This window comes from Typopeltis vanoorti, chromosome 26, assembly GCF_054136105.1.
Source record: "Typopeltis vanoorti isolate ZY-2024b chromosome 26, IOZ_Tvanoo_1.0, whole genome shotgun sequence".
NCBI classification, from domain to species: Eukaryota; Metazoa; Arthropoda; class Arachnida; order Uropygi; family Thelyphonidae; genus Typopeltis; species Typopeltis vanoorti.
The window spans coordinates 12717184-12734104 of NC_143574.1; the positions used below are offsets into that span (position 1 = coordinate 12717184).

Consider the following 16921-nt stretch of genomic DNA (forward strand, 5'->3'; position numbering starts at 1 on the left):
TTGAATACCAACCCAGTCAGTGCTGCACTTTTACATAAATTATCTAAGTAGTTTTGGGAAGTCTGAATATTACAGTCAATCACCAACAATATCATCTGCAAAATAGAGTCTGCTTATGTGGGGGTTTGTTATGCTGAATCTTCGAGTTATTCTGTACCCATTTCCTGTGAGTCTGAATATATAATCAAGAGTAATAATAAAAAGATATAGTGCCAAAGAGTCTCCCTGGACAATGCCAGTGGAAATAAGAAAGCTCTCAGTCATCTCTCCATTGAGCATTACTCTTGCATGATAGTTCTGATATGGTTCTGCTACTGCTTTGATTATTTTCAAGGGTAGGTATGCCATAATAATTGAGAATTTTGAACATCCTTTGTCTAATGATTGAATCGAAGGCATTGAGAAATCTATGAAGATTAAGGGAAGGTTTTTATCTCTTGATTCTTCTAAGGCAATAGATGTGTTCAATAGTGCTTCTGTTTTTCACAAAACCTGCTTGATTTCTGAGTAGAATTGGTGTCACATATGGTTCAATTCAGTTTAGAAGCCTCCTGTAATAGATTTTCAATGTGGTAGGAAGTAGTGATATCACTGTAATTTTCTGGGTTGTTTAGATTGCCTTTTTTGGGTATTGGTATTATTAGGCCTTCTCTCCATTATAATGAGATGCTGGATGCAAGAGCTGTATTTTACAGATATTTAACAGTTGTTATTGAAGCTCTTTTCCTCCATGTTTAATAGCCTCTGCTATTATACCATCCAATCCAGATGCTTTCACATTCTTTTGGATTTTTAGTGCAGCTTCAAATTCTTGCACAGTAAAATTGTTTCAAATTCTTGCACATATAACGAGTTCTTTTTGGATTATTATTTCTGGCAAAGCACCCGTAATGAAGTTCACTGATGAGTTATTCAATAGTTTTTTGAAGTGGGTTCGTCTACACTAAGAGTTAATTTTTATCTTCAGGTATCTTGTCATTTTTAGATTTATTCTAAACTAAATAAACACACGTAAAACCACATTAATAGGTTTTTTTTAATACATAAATATTTCGACCTAAGTGTCTTACGACATCGTCAGTACAGTTGGGAACAATACTAGGAATAACATACAGATAGGGCACATGAATACAATGGAATCCAAAAAGTGCAAGCAGCGCTTTCTAGTGTAAAAAAAAAAAAAAAAGATTATTTAGATTACATTAAAATTAAAATTGATCTATTTTCCACAATTGTGTATGACAATTTCCCATACTTTAGGAATGGCAAAGACATCATTGTGGTTTAGATTGGGTCTCTGAAGTAGGGCTTCAGCATTTCTTTATATAAACGTTCACGTTTATATGAAGATCTGTGTAGAAGTTTGGTCTTTTCCCAGTAGATCCTATGGTTTAGGTTTTCAACTCTGTGTTGGGAAAGGCCAGATTTCTGCGGCTTGATGAGACAGATGTGGTCTTGATGTTCAGAGATGCATTTAAAACCAGATCTGCCTGTCTGCCAGTTTACAGGAGCATGGTACCTCATACACACCAGGTAGTAACAGAGGTGGGAGTTTGTCTTTAGGCGAAGGTAACAAGTTGTAGATCTGGTTGATGGGTTTGTAGGTCGCAGCAAGATTGTATTTTTTTATAATTTTTGAAAGTTGCTCTGAGATGCCTTTGACATATGGTATGGGAATCCTCTGGGCTTGTTCTTGTCTAGGTAGATGTGTGGAGAAGTGGCTGATGATTTTTTGAGTAGTTTTAGGATTGTATCCATTTAGAATGGCTGTGTTTTTGATTATTTCCAATTCCTGATTTAGAGATTCCTCAGAGGAGCAAAATCTGAGTGCTCTGGTTACCAGTGATTTGATGATGCCAAATTTTTGATAAGGATGATGAGTAGAAGAGTTGTGGATGTAGCGACCTGAAAAGGTCGGCTTTCGATAGACAGAAGTGGAGATGGAACCATCTTTTCTTTGGATGTGCAAATCCAGGAAAGAGATACCCTGTGGAGATTCTTTTGCTAACGTAAATTTGATGCAGGGGTGAAGGAGGTTTATTTTATCTAGAAACAGTTGTAGCTCTTGTTCGGAATGACCCCAGACTGCAAAAATGTCATCGACATAACGTAGCCAGATTTTTGGTTTGGGTTGAAATGCAAAAATGTTTTCTTCGAGATCTTCTATAAACAGGTCTGCCAAGTTAGGTGATAAGGGAAACCCCCCATAGCTGTTCCCTCCTCTTGCTTGTAGATTTTTTTTTCTTTCCAAGTGAAGTAACCGGAAGTAATTGTAGATTTGAATAATTCAACAATATCAGACGGAAATTTTTGAGTTAACAGTTCCACTGTTTCCTTATGGGGAATATTAGTGAAGAGGGAGACAATGTCGAAGCTAATTAGCATGTCTGTTTCCAACAGTTGAGTGTCTTTTATTTTAGCATGAAACTCAGTGGAATTTTTAATTGATGAGGCTGAGTGCTCAATGTGGGGACAGAGAAGGTTAGATGAGAATTTTGATAACTTGTAAGTAGGACTACTAATAGAATCAACGACAGGTCTGAGTGGGACGTTCTTGTGAAGTTTGGGTAAATTGTATATTCTAGGAGGTCTCGAATAGTATGTCTTGAGTTTTTTTACAGTTTCTTCATCTAAAGAAGTTGTTTCATCAAGTAGCTTGTTCAGTTTCTTGAGCTGTCTTTTTGTGGGATCATAATCGAGTTTTGTACAAGTATTTTGATCTCTGAGTAATAAATTCATTTTCCAGTCATATGACTAAGTATCAAGAACCACAGTGGTATTTCCCTTGTTGGCTCTGGATGATTATGTTTTTATTATGTTTTAAGGCGGTAAGAGCTTTCAATTCTGATGGTGGAATATTTAAGTCCGAAGGTTTGGCATCAAAAATTATTTTTGCTATTTCAAAACGAAGTTTGTTGGCTTCAATACTGGAGAGGTGGCCAATGTTTATTTTGATGTTGTTTATAAAATCCAGATGTGGAAAGCATTTTGGAGGAATGGCAAACTTATAACCTCTTAGAACGCTTTGACAAAATGAGGTATTTGTAGGTTAGTGTTACTTTTATCAAAAGCTTTGGTCCCTGAATTTTTTGAAACACTAATAATCACTTGAAGCAGCTGTTGATTTTACATGTTTGACAATTCTGCTTCTAATTCTATAATTTTTAAATTATTTGTTGCCAATTCATGTTTAGAAACTCATAACTGATTAAGTAGAAGTGAATGGCTTGCTTTCTGATAGATTTTATGAGCACCTGGTGATTTAATAACTTCCTTTAGTTTAGCGAACGTAGGAATGAGTTTATTGCATCTGCACTTTTTTAAAAAAGAGATTTGGGAACGTAGCTTACCCTGTTTCAGTTGAAGTTTGCCTAGTAAGTCTGTCTTCTGTGCTGTCTGTTCCCAATGAAAGAATAAGACTTGATTATATAAAGAAACCTGTGGAGAATTCATGACTAAATAAACATACGTAAAAACCACGGTAATAGGTTTTTTAATACCTCTAACAGAAGATGAATTAAATGTTCTAGCAAGAGGTCACACGTTTGCCATTCCTCCAAAATGCTTTCCATATCTGGATTTTATACACAACATCGAAAGAAACACTGAAATAGCAAAAATAATTTTTGATGCCAAACCTTTGGACTTAAATATTCCATCATCAGAATTGAAAGATCTTACTGCCTTAAAACATAATAAAAACATAATCATCACCAGAGCCGACAAGGGAAATACCACTGTGGTAGTCATATGACCGGAAAATGAATTTACTACTCCGAGATCGAAATACTTATAAAACTTGATTATGATCACACAAAAAGACAGCTCAAGAAACCGAACAAGCTACTTGATGAAACAACTTCTTTAGATGAAGAAACTGTAAAAAAACTCAAGACATACCATGCAAGACCTCCTAGAATATACGGTATACACAAACTTCACAAGAACAACGTCCCACTCAGACCCATCGTTGATTCTATTAGCAGCCGGATTTACAAGTTATAAAAATTCTTATCTAACCTTCTCCGTCCCCACATTGGTCATTCAGCCTCAATTAAAAATTCCACAGAGTTTCACGCTAAAATAAAAGACACTCGACTGTTGGAAACAGACATGCTAATTAGCTTCAACATTGTCTCCCTCTTCACTAATATTCCCCATAAGGAAACAGTGGACCTGTTAACTCAAAAATTTCCGTCTGATATTGTTGAATTATTCATATTTACAAATACTTCAGGTTACTTCACTAGGAAAGAAAAAATCTATGAGCAAGAGGAGGGAACAGCCATATGGCTCTCCCTTATCACCTAACTTAGCAGACCTGTTTATAGATCTTGAAGAAAAAAGTTTTGTGTTTCAAACCAAACCAAAAATCTGGCTACATTATGTCGATGAAATCTTTGCAGTCTGAGGTCATTCTGAACAAGAGCTACATCTGTTTCTAGATAAAATAAACTATCTTCACCCCACATCAAATTTACGTTAGAAAAAGAATCTCGACAAAGTATCTCTTTCCTGGGTTTACACATCCAAAGAAAAGAAGATTTCTTTGGGTGCTTAAGGGTCAAAGTTGTATAACTGAGAGAAGACCTCCACATAGCCTTTAAAGGAATGCGAAGAACCAACCAGGGCCTCTGACCTAATGTCCAATCCTCACCTTCTCGTGGTGCACCCTCTTTGGGTATCTATTTGGATACTGAATGAACGAGGATGGGCTGGCAATTTGGGATTTAGCTAACCAAATTGTATTCTTATTGGTTATACCAAAATAAAAAATGATGGTACGAGATGACAAAATTTCATGCCGGTTGGGGCATCGCCTGGTTAAACAAGGCCCCCGTTGTTTTCGCCAGGGAACCAGGACAAACAGCGAAAAGTCAGCTACTGGAACAAATCTGAAAACAAAACCCAACTCAACATCACCAGAGTTAAAGATCAGTACTATCACCATAAGAAGCCTGAATGGCAAAGAAATGGCTAGCTGAGGAATTCGATAAGTACCAGATCGACATAATAGGGGTGACTGAAACAAAAAAGACCAAAACTGGTGAGATCTTTCTGAGCAATAAATACAAAATGTTATATTCAAGCAATGAATCAAGGAAAAGACAGAATAGCCCTAGTATTCAACACAAAATACGAGGCTAATCTTCTTGAATGGCAGTCAGTCTCAAGTAGAGTAATGTGAGCAAATATGAGAATGGGGAACTGGACAATTGAGGCTCTAGAGAAAGCTACTGACACAATGAAAAAGGAAAAGTTGGTCTTTGTTGGGGATCTAAATAGCAGAATACGTGTGTAGAGGCTTAAGTGCTGTGACGACATCATGTTGGAGGCTTAATGGATTTTTTACAACACTCACAAAGAATTAAAATAGAATTTAATACTCCTATATTTCGTCCTAGTCACTAGGACATCTACGGGGATTACAAAATCAATTAATGTAACATATGCACAAATAACAAACCATACTAAGCCCAACCACGTGGGTGACACTAAAGTCCTATCTAGGTAGAGCGCCCTCTAAGGGCAGTAGTAGGTGGCCTGCAATGTAAGGTGGGAACTCTGGTGATGAGTGTTTCCCAAATCTTTGGAAGCTTAATGCAACCATATTTATTGAGATTTGGTTGGTTTTTGAGAGCTGCTGCTGCTTCTAAGAAAAGTCTCTCTTTCTTGAATTTGCTGTGGTGGAGCATGGTGGTTTTCTTCCATGATACTCTGTGGGTGGTGTCCAAAGCATGGTCAGCCAAGCCTGAATGGCCGTAGTTGTGTTTGAAGATGTAAGACTTGTGTTCCTCTAGACGGATGGATGCTGATCTGCCTGTCTGTCCAAAGTACGTGAGGGCGGTTCCAGTGGAACCGCCCTCACTAATGAGCTTAACCACATACACAGCACTTTCCTCTCTAATGGCTACAGTGATCACAGTATCAAAAAAATAATCAACTCCTCCCCCATTCCCCTTCCTTCTCGTCAACAAGATTTTAAAAATGCCATCACCATACCTTACATCCGTGGCACTTCTGAAAAAATGACCAAGATACTAAAACAGTACAATCTACACACAGCATATAAGCCCCACCACAAACTGGCTACCCTTATCCGTTCTACGAAAGATCAGCTCCCTCCTCTCTCTCTGCCTGGAGTTTACAAAGTACCCTGTTCCTGTAAGCTGGCGTACTTTGGACAGGCAGGCAGATCAGCATCCATCCGTCTAGAGGAACACAAGTCTTACATCTTCAAACACAACTATGGCCATTCAGGCTTGGCTGACCATGCTTTGGAAACCACCCACAGAGTATCATGGAAGAAAACCACCATGCTCCACCACAGCAAATTCAAGAAAGAGAGACTTTTCTGAGAAGCAGCAGCAGCTCTCAAAAACCAACCAAATCTCAATAAATATGGTTGCATTAAGCTTCCAAAGATTTGGGAAACACTCATCACCAGAGTTCCCACCTTACATTCCAGGCCACCTACTACTGCCCTTAGAGGGCGCTCTACCTAGATAGGACTTTAGTGTCACCCACGTGGTTGGGCTTAGTATGGTTTGTTATTTGTGCACATGTTACATTAATTGATTTTGTAATCCCCGTAGATGTCCTAGTGACTAGGACGAAATATAGGAGTATTAAATTCTATTTTAATTCTTTGTGAGTGTTGTAAAAAATCCATTAAGCCTCCAACATGATAAATAGCAGAGTAGGAAGTGATTGTCACATATACAAAAATGTTTTCGGAAAATTTGGAGAAAAGAGCAAAGCTAATAATAATGGCAAATATCTGTTGGATTTCTGCTCAGGACATGGACTGGTTATTACTAACACAATATTCCAACATAAAAATGTGCACAAATTCATATGGAGAGAAGAGGCTAGGAATAAGAAAAGTCTCATTGACTATGTTATTGTTGATACAGATGTTTTCTTCATGGTGCAGGACACCAGAGTGTACAGAGGATTTGAAATTGGAAGTGATCACTATGTAGTCTTGAGCAGAATAAAACTGAATTTCATATTAAAAAGAATAACATGTAAGAAAGTTTTAAAGCGAATAAAAATTGAGCAACTCTCAGATGTGAACTGTAGACTAAAATACAGAAAGATTATTGAAGAAAAATGAAAGAGTTTGAGAACAGAAATCAAACCTTGGAGATTCAGTGGCAAACTCTGAAGAAAACATTGATTGATTCTGCCAGAGAGGCAGGTAGTGAGGTCTGCAAGGATAAAAAAATCAGAACTCCCTGGTGGACACAGGAAGTTAAAGAGTCAGTGAAGGAAAAGAAGAAAGCATATCAAAAGTTCCTGTCAAATAAGTCAGCTTGTGCTCTTAGAGAATACAGAGACAAATGCAAGAATGCTAAACACTGTGTAAAACTAGCTAACAAAAGTCATGGGAAGACTTTGGCAAGAATATAGAAAATAAATATCAAGAAGGTGGCAAAATATTCTGGAGATTGTTGAAGCTTAGGAATGGAGGAAAGAGTGCTGTAAAAGGAGTTAGAGATGATAAAGGTGACATGAAAACAGGAGAAAAAGATATCCTTGAAGTATGGAGTAATTACTTTGAAAAACTGCTAAATGAAACAAGCAGTGATGACAGCACAGTGATAAAAAACACTGACCAGGCATGTAGTCAGGAATACATATCCATACTTGAAGTAGAAAAAGCCATCAAAGGCTTGAAATGTGGAAAGGCAGCAGGAGTAGATGATATTCGACCAGAAATGCTGAAGTATGGTGGTATAAGAGTCTTACAGTGGCTGCACCGCATAGTTCAGAAAGCCTGGACAGAGGGACGAATTCCCGATGATTGGAGTAGAGCTCTCATAGTACCCATATATAAAAAGGAAAATAAAACTAAATTTGAGGATTACAGAGGTATTTCCCTACTGGGTGTTCCTGGCAAGATCTATGCAAGTATACTTGAGAAATGGTTGAGAAGAACTGTGGAAGAAAAGCTTGGTGAAGAACAAGCTGGATTCAGGCCAAATAGAGGCTGTCAGGATCAGATCTTCACTTTACGACAAATAGTCGAGAAAGCATGGGAATATAACAGAGATCTGTATTTAAGTTTCGTCGATTTGGAAAAGGCATATGACAAGGTGCCAAGAGGGAAGCTATTCAATACGCTGCAGTTATATGGTGTCAATGGGGCATTATATCAAGCAATACTTAGTCTTTATTTGAGTTGTAAGTCAGCAGTTAGAATTGAAGGAAGTACAGGAAGAATGATAAATCTGGTATGAGACAAGGATGGACATTATCCCCACTGTTATTCATTATCTATATGGATCACATTATGAAGGAAAGTGGTATTAAACATGATATCAAAATTGGAGATGTTAATGTCAGCTCTTTGCTTTATGCAGATGATGTTATACTTCTAAATAAATCCGCTACAAGTCTGCAAGATTCTCTGATTAAATTGAATAGCTGTTGTAATAGATATGGTATGAAGGTCAGCAATAAAAAGACAAAGACAATGAAAATAGGTAGAATCATTGAAAATGTCAACTGTGTTGTGAATGGAGAACCTGTGGAACAAGTAAAACATTTAAGGCTACTTAGGCATGATTTTTACTGAAGATGGTAAATTAAATATAGAAATAGACAACAGAATCAGCAAAGCTGGTATGGTGGGAAGTCAACTGAAAAAATTCATATCGAATAAGAGAGAAATTAGTCGGAACACTAAATTAGCCAGTTTTAACTTATGGATCTGAGAGCTGGGTCAGAAGTAAAACACTTGACCAAAGACTAGGGACTGCAGATATGAGAGTCCTGAGAAGGATTATAGACGTGAACAGATGGCATCAATGGCAATATTAAAAACAAGGATATTAGGAAAGAACTTGACATTGTCAGTATCCAGGAATGCGTTAGCAGAGCTAATCTCAGGTGGTATGGTCACTTAAACAGAATGGGTGAAGAAAGAATAGCAAAACAAGTGTTCTCTGCCAGGTTTGCAGCAAAACGACCCAGAGGAAGACCAAGATATAGGTGGATTGATATGGTACAAAGTGCTAGACAATAGAAATATAAGATCTGATAATGTGAGAGTCTTGACATATAAAAAATGAAAAAAATTCCATCATTACTATCATATCCTGTACACCCCTTGAGGGTACATGGCAGGAATTTGATGATGATGAAGAAAAGAAGATGGTTCCATCTTCACTTCTGTCTATCGAATGACGACCTTTTCAGGTCACTACAACCACAACTCTTCTGCTCATCATCCTTCTCAAAAATTTGGCATCATCAAATCACTGGTAACCAGAGCACTCAGATTTTGCTCCTCTGAGCAATCTCTAAAACAGGAATTGGAAATAATCAAAAACACAGCCATTCTAAATGGATACAATCCTAAAACTACTCAAAAAAATCATCAGCCACTTCTATACACATCAACCTAGACAAGAACAAACCCATAGAATTCCCATACTGTATGTCAAAGGCATCTTAGAGCGACTTTCAAAAATTATAAAAAAATACAATCTTGCTGCGATCTACAAACCCATCAACCAGATCTACAACTTGTTACCTTCGCCTAAAGACAAACTCCCACCTCTGTTACTACCTGGCGTGTACGAGGTACCATGTTCCTGTAAACTGTCATACTATAGGCAGACAGGCAGATCTGTTCTTAAATGCATCTCTGAACATCAAGACCACATCCGTCTCATCAAGCTGCAGAAGTCCGGCTTCTCCCAACAAGGAGTTGAAAACCCACACCATAGGATCCACTGGGAAAAGACCAAACTTCTATACAGATCTTCAGACAAACATGGACGTTTATATAAAGAAAGTGCTGAAGCTCTACTTCACAGACCCCATCTAAACCACAATGATGTCCTTGCCATTCCTAAAGTATGGGAAATTGTCATACACAATTGTGTAAAATAATTCAATTTTAATGTAATCTAAATAATAATCTAATTTTTTGTTTTGTTTTGATGCTAGAAAGCACTGCTGCACGCATTTGGATTCCATTTATTCATGCGTCCTCTCTGTATGTTATCCTAGTATTGTTCACAACTGTACTGACGATATCCTAAGATACTTAGGTCGAAATATTTACGTATTAAAAAAACCTATTACTGTGATTTTACGTGTTTATTTAGTCATGAATTCTCCACAGGGATTTATTGTTAGTCTTTTTTGGGTTTCCTTTCCTTGATGCATAAGGAATTAGCTACTGGGTACATTTCTCTGGTTTTATAGGTATTTTGATATAGTTCTAAATTCTGACAAATAGTCTGGATATGGTTTTCCTTGTCATTTCGAAAGATTACATATATTAGATCATTTAGTTCTTTTAGTAGAGTGTGTAGGTTGTGCATCCTCTGATTCCTGTGTTGCTGTTTAATGTCATATTTCTTTATCAGTTCTTCTGTGGTTTGTGTTACCCATTTCCTTCAAGAAGATTAAGTCTTGGTGACCAAAGTTTTTTTGTACAATATGAGTGATGTTCTGGGATTGCTCTTCAGGAATTGGACCTTCTGCTAGTTTGTTCTGCACTGCTTCTTTATACTGAGTTGTATGGTAGGAATGATTTAGGTCATTACAGTGATATTTATTTGTTATTCTTTTTTAAGGTTTAAAAGCACTGAGACTAAGTTTTAGATGTGCACTTACTATTCTGTGACCAGAGTTTAGTTCTATACTATTGTAAGCACTGCGATTCTTAACTGATCTCACCCACTTTCCATTGTTTAAAATATGATCAATTTGTGATCTTGTTCCATTTGGATGTTTCCAGGTCCATTTTCTTCCATATTGGTGTGAAAATTTTCTCTGTAGATTGTGCTTCTTCAGTGAATACAATCAAGAGAAAGTAAACCGAGCATTATGTGAATTTCTTCTTCTTTTTATGCTGTTCACAAAATGTTGTGAATCTATTGAAGGTGAGTTAGCCGATCTCATACGGTGGTAGCAAGGTTTTTTCCTCCCAGAAACTCTGGTTTTTCATTCTGCGTACAGAAAAATCAGCCTTCAGAGCACATGCAATTTACAGACAAAATACTGTTGTTGGTAATGATGAGACAATAGATGGCATTGATGATAGTAGTGTCATAGTTAGAGAATTGGGTGGTGGAGGAGAGGATGAGATATATTTGGCAAGGTAGTGTGTCTTCCCACGATGAGTCCTTGGACTCCATGGAGGTGTCACGTAATACTAATAACAACAAAAATATAATACATTAGTAATAGTGGCTGGGCTAAGGATTTTATGTTTCCATTTTTATTAATTTTTCTATTTATTTTTGCATAATCCAGAGACTAAACATGGATTTTTTCAAGCCACTTCAGGCCTTCAATAATTAAGTGAGGTGGTGGTCTCACATTGGGTAATACAATTCACCTCCCACTTACAGACAATCACAAACATCCATGCCCACGTTGAGATTCAAACTTGCAACCTGTTTGCTGGAACGTTAACTAAGCCTCTCTATCTTGTGTCCATTACCTCCCTGAAGGTGTCCAAATAAATGTCTAGTTACTATTTAAGTAGGAAAAAGCATCCAAGTAGGTAACATTTTAGAGAAACAATACCACCTTTCATATAATTATCAACCATTTTACTTTGTGGCATTTACCACAAAGAATAAACATTCTTATGTTCAAACATAAAAAAAAAACCATTCTTATGTTTGAGCAATTTCAGCTTACTTTCAGAAAAGAAATTTTTATCATGGTTCTGCTTACTGGATTAGGATGTAAAGCAACTTAAAGGTTACAAGACCGATTTATTGTCTTAACTGTGTGGTGATTTTTTTTCTGGCTAATTTTCTTGTTTCAGGATGAAAATCCAAATGTCTGAGATTCAAGTGTTGACAAATGCCAATAAGGAGATACCATAAATGAAATTTTTTCTCAAAACTGTTTAGAGCTGAATGATATGTTTTGAAGCATGTCAACTTTTCTAAATATAACATTATGTAAGCAAGATTAACATTAAAAAAAAGTTATATGTAATTAAACATGTGATAATATTTGTTATACAATAAAACTTTTGTATAATAATATTCATGAATAGTGTCAAAATATGAAATCAGAACACTCTTTCAAATCCATTTCAGTGTGTTTGTTATACTTTGCTAGATGGGGAGAAAAAAAAAAACTTATAAGAAAGTAAATTTTAATGAACTATATTGCTACACTTGCAATATCCTTTAGAGACAAATGATCATCTTTAAGTACACCATTTAATTATCTTTGTAGGAAGAAGGTTTAAACGGCATTTTTTTTTTTTAACTCTTTAGATTGTCATTCTTACATCTTCGGCTAAATATCGGTTAAAATAATGACCAACTTTCATAATCTCTTTTGTAATCTCTCATTTGAAAAATTTCAGTCATCCCTTTCCACTTGAACGCCGCTCCCAGGCTCTGTTTTGGCTTTAATCTTTAATAAATTAAACTTGACAAGAAATTATATTCTTGTCAAGTATAATCCACTTCGTAACCAATGAACAAAACTTTCTGAAACTATTAATCTTTATAATACAGTATTAGACATTTTCGTTAATTTCGAATTTTAAAAGCGGGCTAAATAAAGTACAATATTCCTTTTAAACATATATATTTCAATATATATTACAAATTCAGAATTTTGCACAATTACATTGACTGCGAGAATTCTGCAACGTGTATACAGTGAATGATTATCGCGCTTCTGTATACTGACAGTAGTACAATGAACCTGGCTTTAAATAAGAAATACTTTCAACGTCAGAAGCGTAGAATATTGTTACATCGATAGCCATACAACTTCGTGCAATAAACGTACAACATTGATCTCACCTGTATATATGCTTTCACGTGCAAATCACACTTAACTATTTCTTGCTGCAGTATTTTTATTGCAGTTCGAGTACTTATCGTTCTTCTTGGACTAGCATTCATGATAAATTATGATTCAAACATTGTGATACACTCACTTATAATATACAGTGGTGGTGGTGGTCGGCGGTAGATGACGTTGGTGTGGTTGCGGTGAGTAAGTTGATTGAGTGTGGAGAAAGAATATGTGCCCTCCCTCAATGAGCCTTTGGACTCCCTGGAGGTGTCAAATAATAATAATAAATAATATACTATTGTACGCGCGAAACCCTTCGACACTTCTGCGCATGTCAAAAGAAGGAGATTCCATTTTGATTTGAGGGTTATCAATGCGTTTTCGTGGACTGAGTGTTTATTATTATATGTCGAAAAATTAGCTGAAGGAGGAAAAGAAATAAAGGATGTATGAATTGGCTACCAACAAGCGAAGTCACGTGCTTCGCGTATTGGTAGCTATACATCTTCTTCTTTGAGTGCCATCTCCTATCAGAGGTCGGCGACCACCTTGCCAAATTTTGAGCGATTCCCAGCTATTCTGAGCAGTCTCTCAGAGTTCATACCAGTCCACTGTCTGATATCTGCCAGCCAAGATTTTCTTCGTCTTCCTTGTCCTCTTCTTCCATTTATCTTCCCTTTTATAATCAATTGAAGTATCTTATATTTTTCATTACGAAGTAGGTGACCAAGATATGCAGTTTTCCTTCTTTTTATGGTATCTAAAAGTTCACGTGATTTCCCCATTTGTTCCAGTACTTCCTGATTGGACGTTTTTGCTGTCCTAGGATTTTTAACATTCGTCTGTATAACCACATCTCAAAGGCTTCAAGTCTTTTTATTGATGTTGTCTTCAAGGGTCCAAGTTTCTACACCATACAGCAGTACAGACCATACATAGCATTTAACCATGCGTACTCTAAGCTCTAAGTTTAAACTGCTGTTACACAGTGTTGATTTCATCAAGAGAAAATTTTTTCTTGCCATTTCAATTCTAACTTTTATTTCCATTTCTGGATTGCAATCTTCATTTAACCAGCATCCGAGATATTTAAACTTTGCCACTCTTTCTATTTGTTTCCTATTTAAAGAAAGTGCTAAATTAAGAATTGGTTTCTTACTTATGACCATGAATTTAGTTTTGGTGATATTTATTTTTAATCCCATTTTTTCACTCTCTCCATTTATTAGTTCCAAAAGATTTTGAAGATCCTGAATATCGTCAGCCAGAAGAGCTGTATCATCGGCATATCGGATGTTACTGATGATTTCACCATTTACACTAATCCCTTCCTTTCTTCCTTCCAAGACTTTTTGAAATATGGCTTCTGAGTAGATGTTAAAAAGAACAGGTGACAGCACACATCCTTGCCTTACTCCTTGTTTGATGTTAATGGAGTCTGTAATAATGTCATCAACTTGAACAGATGTCTTTTGGTTCCAATATAAGTTTTCAATGATCCTGATGTCTTTACCATCTAATCCAATTCTTTTTAATAGTACAATCATTTTAGCATGTTGGACTTTGTCAAATGCTTTCTCGAAGTCGATGAAGCAAATGAATATTACCTTGTTTTGGTCAATACATTTTTGAAATAAGATCTGAGAACAGAAAAGGGGGCCTCTCTTGTTCCCAAGCCGTTTCTAAAGCCGAATTGGGTATCACTGATGGTGTCTTCACATTTTATGTATATTCTTTTTTGAATTATTTTCAGAAACATTTTGAGAACGTGACTCATTAGGCTGATCATTCTATAGTCATTACAAGTTTTCGCATTTACTTTTTTAGGTAGCATAATGAAGGTCGAATGTAACCAGTCTTGAGGGATTATGCCTGTATTGTAGATCTTATTAAATAGCTTTACTAATATGTTAATGTTGTCACCTTCTAATAACTTTACTATTTCTGCTGGTATTCTATCTGCACCTAGGGCTTTACCATTTTTAGCTGAGTTTAATGCACATTCTACCTCTGATTTTAGAATGCATGGACCTTCCATATGTTCATAAGTATTTTCTGGGTCCTGTCTGTCATCAGTACAGAGTTCTTCTATATATTTCACCCATTCTTGTATTTTGTCATCCTTTTTGGATATAATTTCTCCCTTTTTGTTTCGAAGGATACAGAATTGTTTTTTCTTATATATACCTGAGGTCTCTTTCATCTTTTTGTGTAGATTAAAATTGTCATGTTTTTCCTGTAGAATTTCTATTTCTTTACATTTTTCATTCATCCAGATTTCTTTTACTTTTTTGATCTTGTGTTTAATAATTTTCTGATCCTCTGTATATTTTGTTGGATTATGATTTTTATATGATCTGTGTTGATCCATGAGAGAAAGAATTTCATCAGTCATCCAATCTTTCTTTTTTACTGCTCTATTAGGACATAAGGTATTGGTACATTTCTCTATGAAGACAGATTTCAATTTGTCCCACGATTCATCAACCCTCACGATGTCATCATTCTTGATAAGTGCTAGCTCTTGATTCAGATCTTGACTCAATTTGCTTCTTATCTCTGTGTTTTTTAATTTTCCCAAATCAAACCTTTTTTGTTGATGTTTCTTAAGCATAGCTTTCAGTCTAAGTTGTAACTCTGCCACCAGTAGGTTATGATCAGAAGCAATATCTGCACTAGGATAGGTTTTTGTACTCTTTATAGAACTCCGAAATCGTTGATCAATTAGTAAATAATCAATTTGGTTTTGACTATATTCCCATTATTATCCTGTGGTGATCGCCAAGTATACAATCTTAGAGGCGGTAGCTTAAACCATGTGTTTGTGATTATTAGCTCCTCCTCTTCCTGGCAGAATTGAAAAAGACAGTCACCTCTCTCATTTCTTGTGCCCAGTCCATGTTCGCCAACTATATCTCCACTTTTACCTTTCCCAACTTTAGCATTGAAATCACCCATGACTATGTTAATATCATGCTTTTTTGTATTTTTCATTAGTTCTTTTAATTGATCATAAAATTCTTCAATCTCGGTATCACTCTTGTCAGCAGTAGGGGCATAGACTTGTATAAGATTAACATCTAGTGGTTGTCCTTTCAGTTTTAATAACATCATCCTATCTGAGTAAGGGATGAAGCTCAACATTGACTTATTGATATCTTTGTTTATTATTATTCCAACTCCGTTTTGATGGCTGTTTTCATAATTTCCAGAGTGATACATTGTCATGTCATTGACTTGAGTTTTGCTTGATCCTGGCCACCTAACTTCACTCTTTCCTAAAATTCCAATTTAAGTCTTTTCATTTCTTGGACAGCATTTCTTAGCTTACCTGCTTCATACAAGGTTCTGACATTCCAGGTTCCTAGTTTTACTGAGCGCACCATGTTGAGCCCGGGGATTCTTCGTACCCCTGTCCCATTTAAGGGAAGCCGGTAACTCGGGGCCATTTGTGTAGATTTGCTCGCAATGGTGGTTAGTCTGGAGAGAGAATAGAGCAGTAGTTTCTCCATTTGCTTTCTGCTCTGCAGTAGTACAGACGTACACAATAAACTGTATTGCCATCTGCAATTTTCTAATCACAAGCTTTACCGTCATCATGAGACTTCAACCTTGTGTCAGTACTGACAAAGCTGCTTCCCTTAGTCAGATGATTGAATCCTTTATTTTTCCTTGTAACCCCTAGGTAGGGGCCCTAACCAGGTACTGACAGCCGGAGCCAGCTGAGCCCGGGTTGTTTATAGATGTCTGCTCCTCTCAAGATTCTTCTGCACATTTCACTGTTGGGATACAAACCCTCTTCCACTGATTTATACATAAATCAGTGGAAGAGGATTATACATAAATACAAGCAAAATAGTTACCACTTTAAGAGCTAGAATTTTCATTAAAGAAAAGCTAATTTTCCGACGTATAATAATAAACAATGATCCCACAAAACGCATTGATTACCCTAATATCGGAATGGATTCTCCTTCTTTTGACATGCACAGAAGTGTCGAAGGGTGTCGCATCTGTGGGCGTACAGCTATTGTACGTTACTCATTTACACAACCGCATGCTAAACAACCACCCCATTACGTTAAACATCATTAAAAATTTAATTCGTGCAGCGAGAAGG

The 16921-nt window shown here is 36.4% G+C and overlaps 1 protein-coding gene across 1 annotated transcript in view; it reads right to left on the reverse strand.

The window, feature by feature from the left end:
- Positions 1-13032, reverse strand: part of Sec20 (vesicle transport protein Sec20) — a 93441-nt gene extending 80409 nt beyond the window's left edge. The window contains exon 1 of the mRNA XM_090414905.1: positions 12807-13032. Within this exon, the coding sequence (XP_090271031.1) occupies positions 12807-12908 (102 nt within the window). The 5' untranslated portion in view covers positions 12909-13032. The remainder of the gene's footprint in view (positions 1-12806) is intronic.
- Positions 13033-16921: the final 3889 nt, after the last annotated feature.